General features: G+C 50.4%; 6 protein-coding genes across 6 annotated transcripts; 2 read left to right on the top strand and 4 right to left on the bottom strand.

The window, feature by feature from the left end:
* Positions 1-913: 913 nt before the first annotated feature.
* On the top strand, positions 914-2,043 carry CI109_102063 (60S ribosomal protein uL13; the record flags this gene model as incomplete). The annotated part of the gene is made up of 4 exons (XM_032007648.1): positions 914-997; positions 1,248-1,347; positions 1,563-1,900; positions 1,966-2,043. The coding sequence occupies 4 exons, from the start codon at positions 914-916 to the stop codon at positions 2,041-2,043; spliced, it is 600 nt and encodes a 199-aa protein (XP_031858086.1).
* Positions 2,044-2,651: 608 nt separating this feature from the next.
* Positions 2,652-4,540, top strand: CI109_102062 (uncharacterized protein; the record flags this gene model as incomplete). Its single annotated transcript, XM_065967080.1, has 5 exons — positions 2,652-2,689; positions 2,857-2,917; positions 3,096-3,298; positions 3,625-3,892; positions 4,025-4,540. 5 exons carry the CDS (start codon positions 2,652-2,654, stop codon positions 4,538-4,540), a joined length of 1,086 nt encoding a protein of 361 aa, XP_065823152.1.
* Positions 4,541-5,142: 602 nt separating this feature from the next.
* CI109_102061 (60S ribosomal protein eL32) lies at positions 5,143-6,395 on the bottom strand (the record flags this gene model as incomplete). Its single annotated transcript, XM_032007650.1, has 4 exons — positions 5,143-5,185; positions 5,381-5,566; positions 5,674-5,717; positions 6,279-6,395. 4 exons carry the CDS (start codon positions 6,393-6,395, stop codon positions 5,143-5,145), a joined length of 390 nt encoding a protein of 129 aa, XP_031858088.1.
* A 797-nt stretch (positions 6,396-7,192) lies between these two features.
* On the bottom strand, positions 7,193-8,962 carry CI109_102060 (uncharacterized protein; the record flags this gene model as incomplete). The annotated part of the gene is made up of 6 exons (XM_032007651.2): positions 7,193-7,298; positions 7,449-7,611; positions 7,726-7,748; positions 7,824-8,329; positions 8,618-8,782; positions 8,954-8,962. The coding sequence occupies 6 exons, from the start codon at positions 8,960-8,962 to the stop codon at positions 7,193-7,195; spliced, it is 972 nt and encodes a 323-aa protein (XP_031858089.2).
* Positions 8,963-10,636: 1,674 nt separating this feature from the next.
* CI109_102059 (protein disulfide-isomerase domain) lies at positions 10,637-12,722 on the bottom strand (the record flags this gene model as incomplete). Its single annotated transcript, XM_032007652.1, has 9 exons — positions 10,637-10,889; positions 10,951-11,014; positions 11,077-11,810; positions 11,870-11,938; positions 12,013-12,152; positions 12,224-12,287; positions 12,347-12,365; positions 12,451-12,464; positions 12,592-12,722. The coding sequence occupies 9 exons, from the start codon at positions 12,720-12,722 to the stop codon at positions 10,637-10,639; spliced, it is 1,488 nt and encodes a 495-aa protein (XP_031858090.1).
* A 629-nt stretch (positions 12,723-13,351) lies between these two features.
* CI109_102058 (uncharacterized protein) lies at positions 13,352-19,419 on the bottom strand (the record flags this gene model as incomplete). The annotated part of the gene is made up of 10 exons (XM_032007653.2): positions 13,352-13,508; positions 13,588-13,840; positions 13,914-13,937; positions 14,024-14,225; positions 14,377-14,553; positions 14,619-15,256; positions 16,536-16,687; positions 16,759-18,457; positions 18,574-19,128; positions 19,374-19,419. 10 exons carry the CDS (start codon positions 19,417-19,419, stop codon positions 13,352-13,354), a joined length of 3,903 nt encoding a protein of 1,300 aa, XP_031858091.2.
* Between the last annotated feature and the right edge of the window lie 28 nt (positions 19,420-19,447).

Here is a 19,447-nt window from a genome sequence, read left to right as displayed (position 1 = left end):
GAACTTCTTTGGAGGTGTTATCCGTGATACACTGTGGCAGGCTGGTCCATACATGGATTGGAACACCACTGTCCAGGCAGAGGTCAGACTCGTTGTTGGTTCGTCCATGGGCCAAAGTGACCGAATGAAGGTGGATCCCCTTATGTCCGGAGGCGGAAGATGGTAAATAGAACGATACTTGATTACGACTGATCACATTTACAATACAGCAGTGCTGTCGAGGCCATACGTAAATAACTTTCATGCTAGGCTCTTGGTGCACCGAAAGATGCCTTGCTTATGGATGTATGGGAGCGATAATGTTGTCAATACCGGTAGCAGCGGAACCTCAACCCATGTGGAGTGGACCGGGGCCTGTTCAAAGGGTAAATGCGAAAGTGTCGGACATAACTTACAGCCCCTATCGCCGAATCTTGCACCATTGTATGCATGCCACAAGCTGTTCTCACTCGGCAACATAATTCTCCGATCTCTCTTCAGACCCTCTCACTCACTGTCCCAGCTCTGGTTGTAGCACTGTACCGTTGTATGCAGTACACTCACTCACACCGATTCACTGTATGCTCTCGCTCGTTGGCAGTCCACACCACTCACTCACTCACTCACTGACAGGTGCACACGCCAGACCAATTCGAGGTTTTATCGCTGCTTGCCTTGATAAACGTTTATACCTTTTTAGTCTGTACTTCAAAAAAACTCATATCGAAAGGGCGAGTCAAGGTGCGTCAAAACCCGTCCCCCTGTCATGTCAGTGAAGGTGCAAGTTTGCTGACCTAGGAAACTTTCCATCAATCTTCAATCGTTCATTCACTCGCACATACGCAAATTTCTCAACAAATCATCCTTTGCTCCTTTGCTCCTTTGCTCGACTTTGTTCGCTCGCTCGTACGCTCGCCCACCCACACCAAAACAGATGTCCAACTTCTCAGCCCAACCTATCGTCATTGACGGAAAAGGCCACCTTCTCGGTCGTCTCGCTTCGGTTATCGCCAAGCAGGTTAGTTTTGGTTCTATAAAGCAGGGGGAGATGTGAGGGGTGACGCGAGATTTAGGGAGAGGATGATCAGGAAGGCGCTGGAATGGAAGAGAGGAAGCGTTTGTGGTCGTTGGAGAAACAAGGACTTCGGTGTGATGATTAGCTGTGACTTGGGGGAGACGACAGACGCTTTGAGGGAAGGAGTCGGAGTTGGAGGATATACTACGAGAACATCTTGCTGACGAACATACGCCTACCTTACCACCAACAGATCCTCACCGGCCAAAAGGTCACCGTCGTCCGAAGCGAGGAGATCAACGTCTCGGGTTCGTTCTTCAGGAACAAGCTCAAGTACCACAACTACTTGCACAGTGAGTGAAGCTTCTCATTTGAGTTGGTGGACGGATCAGGAGGGGAAGCAAGACGCTGGCGAGTGTTTGGAAGGTGTGAAGGAAAATAACTCGAGTCTCTCGTTGTGTCGTCTACGACAACACTTCCACCGCTCGTGCACCTTTTGCTTCCTTCTTTCTTGTAGACCACTGTATAGCCGCACATCATGCTGACTACTGTCCTTGCCGTCTCTCAGAGCGACACATTGTTAACCCCAAGAAGTCTGGTCCCTTCCATTTCCGAGCTCCTTCCCGAATCCTCTACAAGGCTGTCCGAGGTATGGTCCCCCACAAGTCCTCCCGAGGTGCTGCCGCTCTCAAGCGACTCGAGCTTTACGAGGGTGTCCCCCCCGCCCAGGACCGAGTGAAGAAGATGGTCGTCCCCGCCGCTCTCCGAGTTCTTCGATTGAAGCCCGGACGAAAATTCTGTACTCTCAAGAGGATCAGTCACGAGGTCGGATGGCAATACAAGGATGTTGTTGACAGGCTCGAGGAGAAGAGGAAGGTCAAGGGTCAGGCTTACCACGAGCGCAAGGTGAGTTACCTTACGCAGCCTGTGTCTAGTCTGGTCAAATACTGATATCCTATAATTATTCGCAGCAAGCCGCTCTCAAGCTCCGATCCAAGGCCGATGCTTCCGTTCCCCAGAACGAGAAGCTCACCCAGTTCGGCTACTAGATGTAGGACGGGGTGTGATGTTGTTGGGACGTTGGGATGGGCAGTGATGCACATATGACCTTTACATGGTGTTGCAACGCAGAGTTGCAGCAATGGCGCAATGTCGGAATGTGTGGCTGCAGCAGTGTGATACCAGGCTGTTTCTCGTGTGTGATCTTCTGGATTAGTTTATTGCATTGATACCGGTCCATCTGAGGCGTTGCAGCTTGTTATCTGAGCCATGCTTTCTGAGCATTGCAGCAGTCCCGTCAGCAAGCATCGGGAATGACCTACACGTTTTGTACCCTGAATGATCATGATCGCTCGAAGCGGAGGACCGCAATCCAGCTTCGACTTTCCGCGCGTCAGTGGCTGTCACTCGAACTCATCACTTGTACTCGCATCTATTCTATTCACGTCCTCTTCAGTATTATCGCTTTGGTGTATCTCAACACAACTGTATTTGCACTCGTCTTCGCATCTCGAAGGTCGTATACATCCGTTCTTTCACCAACAACCCGCTATCTGAGTGAACCGAAAGCTAGCTTGTCGTGCGACGGCATCGAGCGAACGTCCTCATTCTTTTCCAAACGACATAACATCACTGCTGTGATAGCTACGTCAATATCATGCTCGAATATATCTATATCTGCAGACATGGCTTCCGGTGAGTTGCTCTTCTTCGCTACGAGCTGCATATTCCCTTCGAGAGAGAGAAATCTTATGCACTACACATCCGCCATCTCTGTCGTCCTCACTCCTCCTCGCTATACATATACTTGGTCAGTCTCGCTCGTTGGCAACTTGCTGACAAACCTTTCTATCTGCGATTAGGTCAAATTGGGTAGATCCAAGTATCAAGTCTTCACCGACAGGTATGAATCGAGATCCACCTGTGCGTATACAAGCCCTCGCTTCAGTTTCCGTTGGAGAAGGATGCGCTATCTGCCACGCGCTCCTCATACATTATCATCGCTCCTTGCATCCCGAGGCCACGCTTCGCTCCGCCTCCCATCTGCCTTTATCTCTACTGTTTACTCGCTGACTTCCTCCCTTCTCGCTTCACGACCCAGCTCGCAGCCTACGGAACCGAACAATCCCAAATCCTCGCTTCATTCCTCTCCTCATCCGAAAAGACGGCGCCTTACCCTACACCTCAAAAAGTATTCAGTTCACCATTTTATAGATGTATAGAGACGGCGATACCGACTGCGCAAGCATTAGGTGAGGTCGGTGAGGGGAAGGGGGTCTTGTTAGAGCATGGAGTTATGGAATGGTGAGTTGGCGTGAGCCTCAAGGTCTTGTCTGGTTTCTCTGTGGGCGGTCAGTGTGTCTGTGACGATGTCAGCTGGTGGATCAGCTAGCCCTCATCTCGATGGCTGTTGGCCGTCACTGGTCCAGCCGGATCCTTCGCTGTACAAGCCTGGAAGCTGGTTCGTGGCGAGGTTCAAAATGGACGTGGCTATCACAGATGGCATACCTCTGTCATATATCACTGTCACCGCCAAGTTTAGCATCCCGCAAAGCGAACGGGTCCCTAGTCCTTACATCGAGTCCGCTTTCGATCTACCGCTGACATCCCATACTATCTCTTTATCACAGGTACTCCCCCGTCCGTCCCAATTCAGGCCTCCATCCCCGTCCTTCCTCACCATCCAAACTCATCCCTTTCTTCCCCTCCCAACACATCTCGCCAGAATACCAATCCACCTTATTCCCATCACGTAAGGGCGAATCTCTCGCTGAGATACATGATCGAGCGGAGTTATTCGTCGAAGCGTGGGTGGGGAGAGTGGAGAGTGAATGGCCAGAGGTGAAATGTGTTGTGATTTTTGCACATGCCGCGAGTCTGATAGCGTTAGGTAGAGCTGTGAGTGTTTTCTTCTACAACGAACGAATCAAGTCTTTGTCCTGTCTCAGCACCGGCACAGTGGTATCAGACGGGCGCAGCTTAGATTGACGTGATGGTACGGTTGCTGATCATGTCCTCCTACCATTCTAGTTGACGGGAGATCGCACGCTTGACGTCATAGCAGGATGCGCTTCGACCTCGCTCTATCAACGTAAACCCCCTTCCTCCTTCTCCTTGGGATCAAGTTCCAATCGATCTTTGACAGATCTCACAAAATCCAGATCAACATCTTCACTCAATGCAGCCGATTCCTTATTAGCCCTCAGTACGACTTCTCCCAGCAACACTGCCACTGGCACTGGCTCGTCCGAAACAGCGTCGTCTTCGACGTCCTCCACATTGCCTTGTGGGGTGGGACAATGGTCAATAGTATATAACGGAAGAGCAGATTACTTGCCAAACGGACTCGAACGTAATTGGTCATTTGCAGATGTAGTACTGAAAGAAGATGGAGAAGTGGTGTTTGATAATGGGGATGGGGAAGGACATCAGGTCGAAGATGAGTGGCCGGAAGGGTTAAGAGATGGTGCAGATAGGTGGTTGAGAAGAGGAAGACCGCCTTTTGGCGCTGGCGCTGGGGCAGGTGGACAAGGGTCAAAGATGTAGAGTAGAGGTTATATTGTCATGTGTAGTGTTTTCTTGTTTAGGGATGGGATGGGTAACAGATGTATACTGGGTGGTATAATTGACTAATACCTTAGAGATGATACTTTGTCATGCAGCACGAAAACAATCGCTAGATCCACTCGACCACGTCGACACGGTGCGATGGGCCGAGAGGTTCTTTGTGAGTAAGTCAGATCGGATCCAAGATGTCAAGGTAAACAACTGCCCTGGCCTAGCAAAGGTAGATCCAATACCTCGTGAGTGAGGTCTGAGTAGGGATTGAACTGCCGGTGCATCCGCCAATCTCGATCGGGGGTCTGTCAGTGGAATTTGCGCTTTCAAGCTAAGGGAACAGGGTATCAATCGATTGGATGCTCTTGCAAATCATGACTTTATAACAAGCATAAAAGATCGTCGTATACACGCCGACTCTGGATCGCTCACGCTGGCTCGTACCAAGTGTCCATAACAACGACCATGCAGCTGCAACACCCTCTGGTTTGGTTTATTTGAATCCGTGGTCATGCAAATCATACATCGCCTCGGCCCGTAAAGCCCTACCCCTACGCCTGATACTAATCCAATAGTGATGATGGTTAAATCTAAGCCTCCTCGGTTCGGAGCTTGGCGGCGGCGTTTGTGACCCTGTAGGTGGGGGTGGGAGTATCAGCACTAATCACGGGGGACGGAGGATTGGAGTGGTGACTGTGCGAAGTGGGTTGTGTGGACTGTGTATGCGCAACCATGAAAAGGCAAGTGGAACAGGGGACAGGGAACAGGCAAAAGGGAGAGAGAAGGAATTCTCGCCAGCTCGTTTCGACGCCGGCTCGTCAAACTCACTTCACACCCAAAACCTTTGCTCGGGCAATGATCTCGATCCTCTTCTTTGAGCTAACACCGTGAGCGATGGAAGCGGCGTATTTGCCAGAGTGCATGAGCAAGAGCTCGAGCTCGGAAAGGTTGTGAACGAGGAGCTCCTTGTGGCCGGAAGGAAGGAGGTGTTTGGTCTTTTTGTTGGAACCGTAACTATAGACAACGCGAGCGTTAGCGAGGGGTCTCTATGAACAAACAAACACAGCCGAAATGCTAGAAGCACTTCCAGGCTGGAGCGTAAAAAAATGACAACCACTCACCCGATCTTGGGCATGGGGAGTTGACCCTTGAATCGTCGTCGGACCTGTAGTGAGGGAAGAATGTCAGCAAGGCCGTTTTCGTAGGGTCTCGATCGATAGCGCCAGGCGAGGCGTGATGGCCAAAGCAGGCAGGCAGGCAGGCGAGACAAGGCAATATGAAGCGGACGACAGAGGGATGTGGATAGGAGGACGATTTGAGTAAGGGATAGGTGGAATGCGATGGGTGGACAATCCAGATACCCAATCGTACGACCAAGTCAAGGATTGGTTGGCAAGGATCGGGAGGGAATCAAGACCCGCCGATGATACATCGACAACGGACCAGATCCTTCCCTCTCCTTGACGAACCATATCCTCTTCCACTTGATCGACAATGGAATCTCCTGATTGTCCAGCCCAACAACACTTCCATCCGCCCGTGTCCTCCCACACGCATGATGATCCACCATCCATCCGTCCCTCTCATGTCAATCCCCCTCCGCCGTCCAAGACCAAGTTCCTGCGTTGCCTTGCCATGCCTGACCACGCCACGCCGCGCCATGTCTGCCCACGCCTTGTCTCGCCTCTCGCTACGCTCGACGCTCGACTCGTCACGCTCAACGCACTCTGTTGTCAATACCCTTGGGCTTCCTCCAGCTCTCCTTGACACCATGGTATCGGTCCGATTGGTGTCGCTTGAACACCTTTGTTCGCTTCTTAACAATAGGGATGTGGGCGGGCATTTTGGCTATCGAGCGCGCGCAAGTGCGAGGTTGATGTAAGAGAGTTGTTTGGAAAGGGAAAGGAAAACGAGATGAGGGTTGATATTCGATGTTTTTGTTGAATGAAATTTGTCGACAAGCGAATAAATGGGAAGCAAAGCGAATGAACAAGAACTAGACGTTAGCAACCACGCTCTCTGTCCCTTCTTAGTGATGGTTGAGCAAAACCTACCGAGTCGATAAGGATAAGCCTTGATGGATAGAACAAAACAAGTCTTTACGACGACGACGATGAAAAACCTTGAAAGGACAGCGAGGAGTGAGTGGGTGGGTGGGTGGGTCAGTGAGCGTACGGCGTGATACGGTGCAGTGTAGTGCAGTGTAGTGCATTGTGCTGTGGTGTGGTACGCTGGCTGGTTGGAGCCTTTGCTACAGTGTACAGTCCAGTGTACGGTAGGATGCACGGTTGCGATGCTACAGTGAGAGTGGCGGAGGAATACCATATCTCCGAGAAATACAGCTTGTGGCACACCAGCATGGTCCTACCTGTACGAGCAGTCAATGTCGGATATAGCAGAATCGGCCTTAACACCGACGCATGCGGTAGATCATCCGGATGCGGTCCTCCTTGCTACTATGCCTGGACACGCATATATGTACATGATTACATGCCTTACACTGTAATCCCTCTAACCAACACATCACCCGATGTCCACTGCCATGCCAACCACCTCCTCCGTACCATTGGTCATCGTAAAGCCCACCTGCCATACCAAATATCAGCTCAAGTCCTTCCTGTGATACCTTGTACTCTACACTCACGTCTTCACCACGAACAGCTCCTCTGGCATACCCTGCTGGATCTCCTCGCGGACAACCTCCAGACCAGCCTCCTTGAAGCACTCCAGCCATCTAGCGCTGGACCTGTAGGTGTTGCATGTATCGTCAGCCTTGTCCAGTTAGACACACAGATGCGCTCCTCGTGTCGACAGCGGCCGCTGTTTTCTCCATGGCGACGAAGCCCAGGCACTTCGATGTTCCTCACATCCTCTCGTCAGGAAAGTCACTACTCACCTGGTCAGACTGGAATCTTCCTCATCCAAGAACTCTTGCGCTTCTCCTCCTGGCGCGTCATCACAGCAGTTCTCCTTGACGAAGATGTACGAATCTTGACTTTGTCGTAAAGCCGCTTGGGCTTTCTTGAGGAACGCGACGAGATCGGGGTGGTTCATGTGGCCTGGCGGTAGGAAAGAGAATAGATATCAACCAAACATTCCCAGGCCACTCAATGACAGTCAACTAGGCCGTGCAAGGACCGCAGCAGCAAGTCAAAGATGTGGTGCCGACTCACCTAAACACCATTGACACCAAATGCTACAACACAGATAACCATTTTTCAGCTATGAGGTCCGCCAGCCCTTTAACGTAGCGACAAACTTAGCCACTCACACATCATACGTCACTTCATCCTCATCACAACCTTCTTCACCTTGTCTCTTCTCTCCCGCAATACCCACTTCTTCCCCACCTTCAGCTGGTAATTTCGGATCAAGACCTTGTAAACCCCTCTTGATCACTCTCACTCTCTTCCCTCTTCCGTTCTTAAACTCTTCAACACGTCTCTTATCCTCTTTCCATGCCTCGATCTTCATCTCATCATCGCCAGTCGGTTGTGTGCCTACACGAGGTAAATCTCGCCATTCGCCTGTGGCCGCTTGACGATATGCTTCTCGGACGAATTTGTCCACTGGCTCAAGGAGGACTACGTCGTCGAATAGGGGGAGGAGGACAGTACGTGTGACTCGACCGATTCCAGCTCCTACGTCCAGGGCTGTTCGACGATGTGTTGGAGGTGGAGAAGGTTTAGGAGTGAGCGGGTTTGGGAAGGGGGAGAGCGAGGGGAGAAGGGAGAGAAGGAGGAGTCGAGAAGACAGTTGCTCCACGTGTGGGACGGGCTACGAAGAGAGGATGAACATAGCGATCGTCAGCGATGACCACCTGTGTGGTGAATGATCCAAGAGCACCCTTCGCAGCTCCTCGTCACTTTCTGACAGGCACACATCGCAATGGCGCACTGTATTCCAGATTCCGCTGCAATGTCCATCCCTGCGAGCGTGTAGGCTACCTTGAATGACAGCTGAACCACATCCATCCCTCCATAACACTACCGCCTTCACTCCTCCACACGCATCCTTCCCCTCATACAGTCGTCTAGATCCTCAATTTGACAGAGATCCACTCACCCCAGTCCCGAACCCACCCAACACCCCATCAACACTAGCTTCTATCCCGTCCCAATATTTTATACCTTTATCATAATCAGGACCTGGGGGTTGTTTCTTCTTCAGAGCAGAACCGACGGCTGATGAAGAGCCGGCGTTGGGTTTATGTCGCTTTGCGTCTGGTGCCTGTGAAGCAGGAAAGAACAGAGCTGTATTAGTAGGGTGCTCGAAAGGGGGAAGGGACGAACGGGTTCGAAGTGTGATACACAATGGTTAACATCGTCATTTCTTCCATGAGGAGAGAAGTGGTTTGTTGTTCCATGTATCAAGTATGGTATAAGGAGAGGAAGCACTCACACTGCTCATTTTGGCTCGGGTACGAGTATGATGTCTGAGAAGGTGGAAAGCCGTGTGGACCTGTCGAACGTGATGTGTCGAGAAGCGATCTACCGCACTTCGAATCAAGAGTATTGCTGCACTCGTAGTCGTTGATAGTATCTTCGCACCGCGTTTGCTGATGTCTTGGGAGTATGTAACGTAGCAGATTGTCAAAGTATTGTATAAGATGAATCGCAAGCGAATTGCTAGTAGTTACAGACGATGTTTTTGAATGTTGCAATGTTTTGTGCCTGAACCCGAATCAACCTCCACTTTAACGGTCCACTCGTAGATTGGTACGAATGAGACGGTCTTTAGCACTTAGGTGTGAGGCTCACCTACTGAAAAGACAGACTGCATGCATATGCACTGCCTCAGTGTCAGACAGTGTACTCCAGGTGTTTGGGATAAGTGCCTTCTGACTTCATCAGCGAGAAGTACGTTGGATGCCTCTACTTGTACCAACGCAACACACATCCCTTCCACACCATGCACAGCGATATTTCCCGTCACTCGCGGCTTCACCGTGTCGTGTCTCATTAACTCCCTTCTTCGTACTTTGACTCCGCTCATGTACCAACCTATTGAAATTTACACACGTCTCAAGCTCTACTCGAGATTGCATCGGACGTTATGCAATTCCACTCAAATACATCTGCCATCACATATACTGCGATCAGTAGCGAGCACTCATGCCGCAATTGTGCATCTGACTTTATTCACGTGCTGCCATCCCCTCCTCAATAACTACAACTCTTTCTCATCACAGATTCAGCCAATCGCATTTCACCCGTCACTCATCGAGTTCAAGACGAACATCAGACGAGTCAACTCTCTGAATTGCGGATCCCTTAGCCGCTGTCCAAGTCACATACCATACATTATAACATGTGTACAAGGTATCACTCACTCCTGTCTGTGTCTCATCTTTCTCCTTTTCTGCCCCATTCGCCTAATTCGCTTCTTTAGCCATGTCTCGCGCATGTCCGCGGGGTGGGCGAGCGAGCGAAGCGAAGCCAGCCGGAACGATGTGGGGCGCGGAGTGGATGAAGAGGATTTCGGTCGTGAGGTAGGGGGCAGTGTGATATGATTCATGAGGAAAGGTGGCAAGGCAAGGTATGAGGTGGTGGTCGTACAAGAGAGTGGCGATCGATGTTAGTGCGGAAGACAGCGGTAATAAGAATGCATCGGCACAGAAGAGACTCTTATTGCCAGCTTCATTTTTCTCTCGTGTACCTTCACCAGGTTGGCTTCACTCCTCGGTCAACCTTCCTTGTCGACGAACTCTGCCCACTGTATGTATTTGTTCCTCTAGAGTTGTATTGTGGAAGTAGGTAGGAAGGGAGAATCAACCAACACACTGTATAAATACCGGGAAGTTTTGGGGGCTTTAACTTTGAGAATGCGGGGATAAGCTTGTCTCTACTTCAAGGTCAGTCGGTATGTATCTAAATACCGATCTTGAGGATGCTACAGTGGCAGTTTATCCTTTCTTTATGGTAGGTGAGTTCCAGTCAGATCACGTATGTCAGCCATTCTGAACTACACGTCTCTTATGCAACAGTGATGCCCCACTTCCGATCAGTGCCCAGTAGATGCATACTTCAAGAGTATCCTACTCCGCCTCTCTTCACCACAGATCGATCAGATGAGATGAGCCGATTACAACTCGTCGTGCTCAGGAGCGTCCTCCTCATCCTCCCATTCCTCATCCTCAACTTCACCAGACGCAGAAGCACCGCTCTCGCTCTTCTTGTTGGTCTCCACAAACTCGATGAGAGATTCGAGCGATCGATCACCGGTGTAGTCGATGAACTCGGAAGAACCGGCAGGTCGGAATTTGAGTGTGGGGAAACCCTGGACTCGGAAAGGAGCAGCGGGAGGGATGTCATTCTCGGTAGCATCCATTTGTGCGCTAAACGAAGGGACGATCAGCAACCCATTATATGTAGTGACAAAGCTGCAGACAAACTCACATGATGACGTTCGAGTTCTTGCCGTACTTCTCACCAAGGACGTCCCAGATAGGAGCGAGTCGTTCTGCATTTCAGAGACGAGTCAGCGCCATAATCAATGATAAATTGCTCCAGCACCAAACTCACGACAATGTCCACACCAAGGAGCAAAGAACTCTGCAAAGACGTCCTTGCTCTCGTCATTGAACAAGTTCTCCCAGTCATCGGCGACGAGTTTGTAGACGGGTCCATCCTGAGTAGGGATAGGAGCCGACTTGATCGAAGGTTGGATCTCGCCCTTGACAAACTTCTCCATGAAAGCCTTGATGTTGGCTCCGGTAGCCTTCTCGGTCAGGGGGAATTTAGTCTGAGCAGCGAGGTCTTGAACGACGAATGCGGGCCAAGAGTCACCGGGCAAGTTGAGAGATTTACCGTGGTCGATGAACTTGATCGCGTCGATGTAGACAAAGTTGACTTCACCCTTGAGTCCCTTGGCGATAGGCTTGATCTCCTCGACCAACTTCTCACGGGTCGCGACATCGTTGGGGTCAACAAAGAGATAGGCGATAGGGAGACCTTGTTCGGCGTAAGAACCAAAGTTCTCAGGGGAGATTTCATCCAAGAGGGGGACAGAGTTCATCTTAACGAACTCCTCGAAGAGCTCATTGTCAAGGTTGGCGACTTCGGAAGCGGGGAAGATAGCGTAACCCTCGTCGAAAGACTTGTAAAGGACGATGGCGGGAAGGGAAGGAGACTCGGGAATAGGGGGAAGAGAAGAGGCGGAGTATTGACCGAAGAGGTAAGAGTCTCGGGCGGTGTTGGCGAAAGACGCGAAGGCAGAGGGGATAGGGTGAGAGGCGTCACCGTAAGCGACGACGACACTAGAGCAGGGTTGTCAGTTGTCTCGCCTCATTCCGGGAATCGGAGAACCACAACTTACACCTTGTCAGCCTTGATGAACTCGGCGTGGGTTTCGGGAGTAACATCAGTGACAGCGGGTAAGCTCTGCCTGAGTAGTTGTAACAAGATCATCGTCAGCTTGTGGAACGGATCATTGAACCGGACTGAGAAGCGGCGACTCACTTGACCATGTAGCTGATGATACCGTCCGCCTTTCTAGGACCAGTGTAGTCTACGGGAACACCGTTTCTGAACACCTTCAAGGTAGGGTAACCGTTGACACCGTACTCTCCACAAAGAGCTTGTTCCTCGGTACAGTCGACCTAAAGGAGTGGGGAGTCAGCTCTGTGTATGTAATCAAGTATCGGTAAAAACGAGCGAAAATCGAGCTCACCTTGGCAAGCTTGATGTTCTTGGACTTGAGCTCGGTGGCAGCTTCTTCGTAGTGGGGCGCAAGACTAGAAAGAAAAAAGAGGTCAGCACACCGCATCATTCAGTGGGAATAGGTCGAACTCACTTTTTGCAGTGTCCACACCCTTTGACGCGAAGGATAATGTCAGTATGTACATCCACGTAAGGGCAACGTTGATAGAGAAGGCGCCGAGACGTTTCAATACTCACAAGGTGCGAAGAACCTAGGTCAAACGGAACTTGTCAGCATAATTGCCACCGATATTCACATCCGCCCCTCAAGCGTTCACAGCACCGACAGTCTCTCGATTACTGTGATGCCAAAATTAGTGAGATGGTGTGGATACTCACTCTACCAAAGCCAGATCCTCATTGAATACCTCCTTCTTGAACGAAGACTGGGTAAGATCAAGCACGTCGCTCGCCAAGACTGAGGTAGTAAGAGCGACTAGCGCTAATGAGATTGAGGAAGAGAGACGCATCGTGTGGATGTGTATGTGTACGGTACGCGTGTTAGGTCTAGACGATGCTGACTACACGAGAAGAAAGTTAAGACGGAAAAGAAGAAGAGAAGAGGAGAAGGGTGGATAGATGAAGATGAATCAGCACGATGAGATGTATTCCAGCAATAGCAAAGTAGTATTAAGCTCCACGTCGACGCGCGTGTAAGCAAAAGGTAGATTGGATTGTCACTCAGGGAACATCACCGTAACAAAACCATGTCTCGCCTCGGTACACTGATTGATCACCGCATCTCACCCTCAACCCCTCGCTTCTACATGCATAGCTTTATATACAGTACATATGTTACCACGTCCGGGATAAACAAATGTCAAACTGTAAATGTCAGATCAACGGAATAACTGCTCGCATTAGTAGATTGTGAGTTGATTGTCGATGCTCGTATTATAGGTTAAGTGCGCCGATCATTCAGTGAGCTGAAGCGAGAGTGGCAAATTGAGGGGTATTATGCAGATTGACTAGCTAATGACCAACGATTAGAACAGTCCAGTATATGGACACATGACGAGTTCGAGACTCGACGACTAGAGAACACACTTGACATGATTCCATCGCGTCCAATCGGTACTGAGAAACTAATTACCATCATCTAGTCTTCACAGTCCACGTTTCTGACGATCCAGCTTCCCTCACGAGAGGGCATGATGTCGACGTTGATATCACCAAATGTCATGGTGATTGGGAAATGGGCGAAGAAGACGTTAGTCTTGAATTGTCGGATCTCCTTGCCGAAAGGATGAAGTTCGCTATTGTCGAAACGAATCACATACAATCAGCCTTCCAAGACTAATAATAACTCCACCCTTGGGTCCATCTTGTACTCACCCATCTACTTCCCCACCTCTGACTCTGACGGTCCATTCTTGCCAACCATCTACACCTTGGCCTGAGATCCTCTCATCGAGGAAGAACTCTAACCCGTCCGGGTTATCGATCAACATCTGTTCGAGCCCATGAGGGTCGATCGTCGTGCAAGGACCGAATAGATCTGGTCGGTTTTCGCGAATATTGGCCAAGTGACGCTCGAAAAACTCCTCTGGAGTTACCACTTGGAGAGCGGGTTTGGGCTGTCCAGCGTCTAAACGAATAACAAGAACGGTCAGATTGTCGTCGATCCTCTTCGCAAAGAGCCTAGTATCTCCTTTACTCACCTGGGTTGTTTGCAAGCAATCCAACTACAGTACATCGAATCACAGATCTCTCGTCAGCTTACTGACTCGAGGTGAATCGGCGACAGCAGTGGAAACTCGCTGACACTTACCAGCTCTGAGCCTCTCGTCCAGGTTGTGAAAGTCCGCGACTTGCTCGCGAAGCACGTACTCTTCCTGATTACGATGGTTGGACTTGGTCAGACGATCGCAGAGGAAGACAGATTCTCCGATCTTGATTGAGGTGGCCGCTCCGTTGTCGTAGATGAGCTGAACATGTTCGTATTCTAGGCAAAGGCCTCGATCGACGAATTGCTAAACCAATTCGTAAAGGATCAGCGATGACTATGCTTTTCCACGATGAACAGCTCATGAGGATAATCGAAGCACGGATGTAATGCAGACGTCAAATTGTCTCAGACCACGAAGGGCAGTGGGACCCGATAGCTGGAGAGAGGCGACTTACCCCTTGAGCATCATGAACGGGATCCTCAAACATGACGCTGGCTTGAACGAGTCCATCTGGTCGGCCATTGATATCTTCCTTCGCGGTACCTCGCTCGGAAAGGTCGGGCATGATCTGCTCAACAACGAAGGTACGATCGTGTGTCGGGTCAAACTGAACAACAGGTTCAGGCGAATTCTAAGTTATCCCAATCTCCTATATCAGCCTTCGAAGGAAACTCGACCTTGCGGGTTTGGACTCACGTTTTCCCCGACCGTCTTCCCGGCGAGGAAATCATCCAACTCTCCTGGAGTAGTCTTGACCACAGGTTCTTTCACGTTACCTACGTTAAACGCTCCCCTCTTCTTCTCACTTGCCTCTAGCACATCCTTGAGCTGCACGACCTCGTTCATCAACTTCTTTTCAAAGTTCTGGACTGTCAGATTGAGTTCCGCTTGACCATTCTTGATCTGTCCGAGAAGACGGAACATCTCCTCTGATGTCTGGGCGGCGGCGGCGGTGGCCGCGAGACCTGCTCCATGTCCGGAAGCATGGGTGGTCGTGGCTGTCTGAGCCAAACGAGTTGCCGAAGTAGTCAGACCTCGTAAGGATCGAGTACCAGCCGCAGCAGGACGTAAGGCCATCGTGCCTGTGCCAGCACTGAGGAGTGCAGTGGTCGAAAGAGCGATGATCGTCATGATTGGATGAAGTCGAGCAAATTCTAGAAGTGTAAGGTTGTCTTGGTGGTGAAGAAGAGAGGCGTCGGTGTAACCTCTATAGTAGATTGCTTGGAAGAGAGCTCGAGTGAGAGGATGACTGTTGCGAGGGGTAGCTGTAGTGGCGTCGGGGGTGGTGTTTGAGGTGAGATCGGTGTTGGGAGTCTCTTCTGGTATAGTCTGGTCTAATGAGGCAGGGAAGAACAATCAGCTAAGCGCAACTCGATAACGAGCTGTGGAAATAGTATGGTATAGGGAGTGGATGGTATGATGAGAAGGTCACTACCTAGTACATACCTGGATCTTCTTCACTGCTGGTGTGTACTAAAGCACTTGTATAGCTATTATCGACTGTATCAAAGAGCCTAAACTTCATTCAAACCTCTTACGGTTCAGTGATGAAATACTAGCGACACAGGCTATTGTATGTACAAAGTATGTTTCAAGTTGAGAGGAGAAGAGATGCATGGAAGAAATCATCCTCTCTTCGCTCTTATATATCTATGCATGTCAGTAGCTCGGATGTAAAGTATCGTACTGTGAGTGAACATCACATCACAATCAGATCACAAAAGAAAAGCGAACCGTGCATTGTTCACTTGACACTGAATACCCGATGAAACGTTGGACCCCTTCCCCCTCGCCCTACACCGCGCCACTACACACAGAGACAGTCATATTTCCCTTTCTTCTCCTTGAGTCAGCTCCCAGAGACTCATGCATCGGATCATGCATAGTTCATACAGCGACAGGGGTAGATGTAGCATCAACAATGAATGAGACTAATCATATGAACGACAATTACCGATGGGCGAAGACACAATAAGAAACGAGGAATGTGGCACAGGGGTAAATGTTTCGATGAACAATGGGCAACAAAAACATTTTCAGCTGTGGCATAGTCGTCTGGTCTTCGGCAAAGACAAACGGGGTATCTCTCATAATGCGATGCGATGCCATGCATTCGGTTCGGCTCGATTCGGCTCAGAAGAGATCAGGTTCTTCCTGGATCAAAGGCATTGCATGCATACACAGATGAACTTGGCATGCTGAACGGGCTGCGCAAACATGCGTGCAAAATACCAGTTGAAACATCACTCCCTCGTCGCTGTATGAGTCGTCGTCAGACTGTGTGACACCGTACAGCAAAGAGGGAACTATCATCATGCTGCATTCTCTCTCAGAGTGGTGTTGACAACAAAACTTTTCCGATCTACAACGAGTGGTGCTGACTCGACCTATGTTTACATTTATCACCAAGTATCAACAACATGAAATGAAAAATCCGTCACCAATCTCTTCCCTGCCACACCGACACGACACGGCCTTCCCCCAACTCAGAGACAACAAATATCAAAATACCACGATCCCATTCTTGCTTCATTCACTCTCAATTCCAAGCCGAACCGGAGCCTCTCTTCCCCTTCGTATATCACTCCCTCTCCTCCACTATGGTCCACATACCAGCTCCTGTCCAAAGCCCATCCCTCGTGTTCCACATAAAAGCGTTAGCAGTCCACCATTTCCCATCGAGGTACACGTCCAACATCGCTGGGTTGCCCGTTGGTCGAACGCGAGTTTGCAGAGTCCACTGTAGTCCTTCAGGTGTCTTGACACTGTGATGCAAGGTCGAATAGGTCAGCAAATCAAATACCAAGAGGTTATGTGAAAGTCATGCACGACATACCACCCTCCGATCCTTGGTAACCCATCCCATCTCTTTCTGACAAGTGTGATCCTCTCATTCCTCTCTTTGACAGGTCTCACATATCCCATCCTGATCTCATAACCAGGTCTGAATTCTGGTGATTCCGGTAAAAACTCCCACTCCCTATACACGTTGACACCAAGTACGACCTCGGGACTCAACGGACCAGGAGCGGTGGGTTTGGCTGCTGGACTAGAAGACTGGTCCGGCTGTTTGGAGTTGTATGAGGCGGGGCTGGCGGTGGACGAACTTGGCTGACTGGAAGATCCAGAAGATTCGGTCGACTTAGCCTGGGTCGAAGTTGACCTACTGGAGACGTCGGTCTCGAAGGAGTCGACATCGACTGCCTGCCTGTCGCCCAAATATCCTCGCTTGATATCGTCCACGAGACTCTGGATGTCTTCGAAAGGCATAACGTCAGGATCAATGCTGGCCGATGAAGTAGTCTCTTTAATCGGCTTCGCCTCAGCCTTCCCGACTGACTCCGATCGTGCGTCTTCGTCCTTCCTCGCTTTATCATTTGATAAGGCCGAAACACTCTCCAACTTCTCTATCCTCTCTCTCAAGCGGCCCATATCAAATTTGACGCTCGAAAGATGATCCTCGATCATGTCCATCGCCTCTGATCTCAATTCAATCTTCCATTCTCGTGCACTTCGTTCGACCTTGTTGAGCCTCTTGTCGGAGTTGATCCTTCCCATATTAACTTCGTGTTCGAATCCGTCGAGTTTGGTCTTGAGAGCTTGGAGCTCGTCCGGTAGGGATTTATAGGTGTTGGATTTCTTGAGAAACTCCTCCACTTCCCATCGGGTAGGTTCGGTAGGCTCTTCAGTCACAAGAGGTTTGGCGTCGAGCTTGAGTGCTGGGACAGGGGTGGATTGCGTTTCCGAAGCTGTAGTCGCGCTTGCTGCTTGATCAGTTGGTAAAGGCGAATCTGGCTTCTTGACTTCCTGCGATTGAACACGTGCCGGATCACCGGATGACGATACGGTCGATGGTGGAGTCGAAGCGACAGGACTTGTGGCTGTTTGGTCCGAATTGAGGGTGTCCGCTGTACTCTCTGCCGCTTTGTTCTGCACGCCGTCCACCTTCGGTACGGAAGGGCGTACACTCGTAGCCGCCACTGCCGACTTTCTCATATCCAGTCCCTCAATACGTCGTCCTACACTTCCCAGTCCCACTTCTTCCAACCTCTCCCTGAGGACTGTAACGTCTTTCCCAATCTTCGACAGCATCGCTGAGTCTTTACGCAGTTCAGTCAACGCCAAGATCTCTCTCAAACTCCGATCGACGTTCTTGAGTCTGTTGAGAGAGCGATACGAGATAGTCGCTGCTCCGCCGGCTACGAGTGCTGTGAGGATAAGGAGCGGGGTCGTGCTTGAGTACGAGGACATGGAAGCAGGTGCGGTGTGAGTGCTTGTTGTCATAGGGATATCCGATGAAGATGGGAGGTCGCGATAAGTTAGGGGTACAAACTTGAATGGCGGAGTCGTAGTGGTGCGATCACCATCGTCCGCTTCCGCACCGAGAGCAAGTGCAGAAAGCGGCGGAAGTGGAGGAGGAGGAGGTGACGATGAGCTCGACATGGGCATGAAAGGTGATAGCTTTAGCGCATCGTTGAATCCTGCTCTATAAGCTGATCGGAGCATTGTATCAAGCACGACGAGGTTTCTTTTGCCTATTGGAGCAGAGTAGTAAGCACAACACAGCTCAAGTCAGAAAGTGGGAGATGTGCTAGCGAATTGAGATGACTGGGTGTTGATGAAGGGAGTTGGGTTTCCATGCGCAACTCACGAGGAAGGATCGTTTCCGTAGTCTCATCTTTGTCCCCGTCCTGCATCACCGTGTCTGGGAACGGAGTCCTCATACCCTGATTTCCCATAGCCTCCCATAGATCTCTCAGTCCGATTCCCTCGCCCGATGCATGGGGGAGACGGGCATCCCTCCCTTCCCCATCACCTTCTGTCCTCTGCTCAAATCTCTCGTTCATCGTTCCACTACCCAATCTCTCGCCTGTGAGACCTTCCCAAAGATCCCTCAGACCGAAAGTACCTTGAGGCTCTCTCTCAGACGTATCACTACTTGATCGAGGGTTTGGAGTCGGTTCCGTTCCCGTCCCCGTCCTTTTCCAAGTCTTGATCCATACTCTCCCTCTACCTCTTCCTTGTGGATCTTCCCACGTCCTCGTCTCTTCATGTACATTCCCATCGTCCTCTACTCGGTCGTTTACTTCCGTATGTACCGGTATCTCATCTTCGTGCGTAGTGGTTGTAGTGTTTGCCTCCCTCCTTGAGGTAGTGAAGAAGCTTGGAAGGAAAGAGGGCATGATGTCAGATTCGCTTGATCGACCTTGAAGTTTGCGATAAGTCAGCCCGTTGTTCTCCCGTTGGGGATGCTGTACTGTGATAGTTACCTCCTTGCAGCTAGTGCAGCGGACGATAATGTGGTGGGCCCAATGCTATAGGATCTATATATCGGTCGGAAAAGAGGACGATGGGGTACAAGTATGGTGCGGGATGCGAATGAACGCGAATGCGTGTGAGAGGACGTTCGGTTATTGCTCAAGCCGAATCAGGTGACATCGGGCATCTTACACTGCTGCGACGCAATCCTCTCCTCAGACTTCAAGGAATCTCTCATGCGCCATCACGGAAGGAATCGGGAACAA

Source organism: Kwoniella shandongensis, chromosome 4, assembly GCF_008629635.2.
Source record: "Kwoniella shandongensis chromosome 4, complete sequence".
In the NCBI taxonomy this organism is placed as follows: Eukaryota; Fungi; Basidiomycota; class Tremellomycetes; order Tremellales; family Cryptococcaceae; genus Kwoniella; species Kwoniella shandongensis.
The sequence above is the reverse complement of the archived record's forward strand: the minus strand, read 5'-3'. Positions and strand labels throughout refer to the sequence as shown.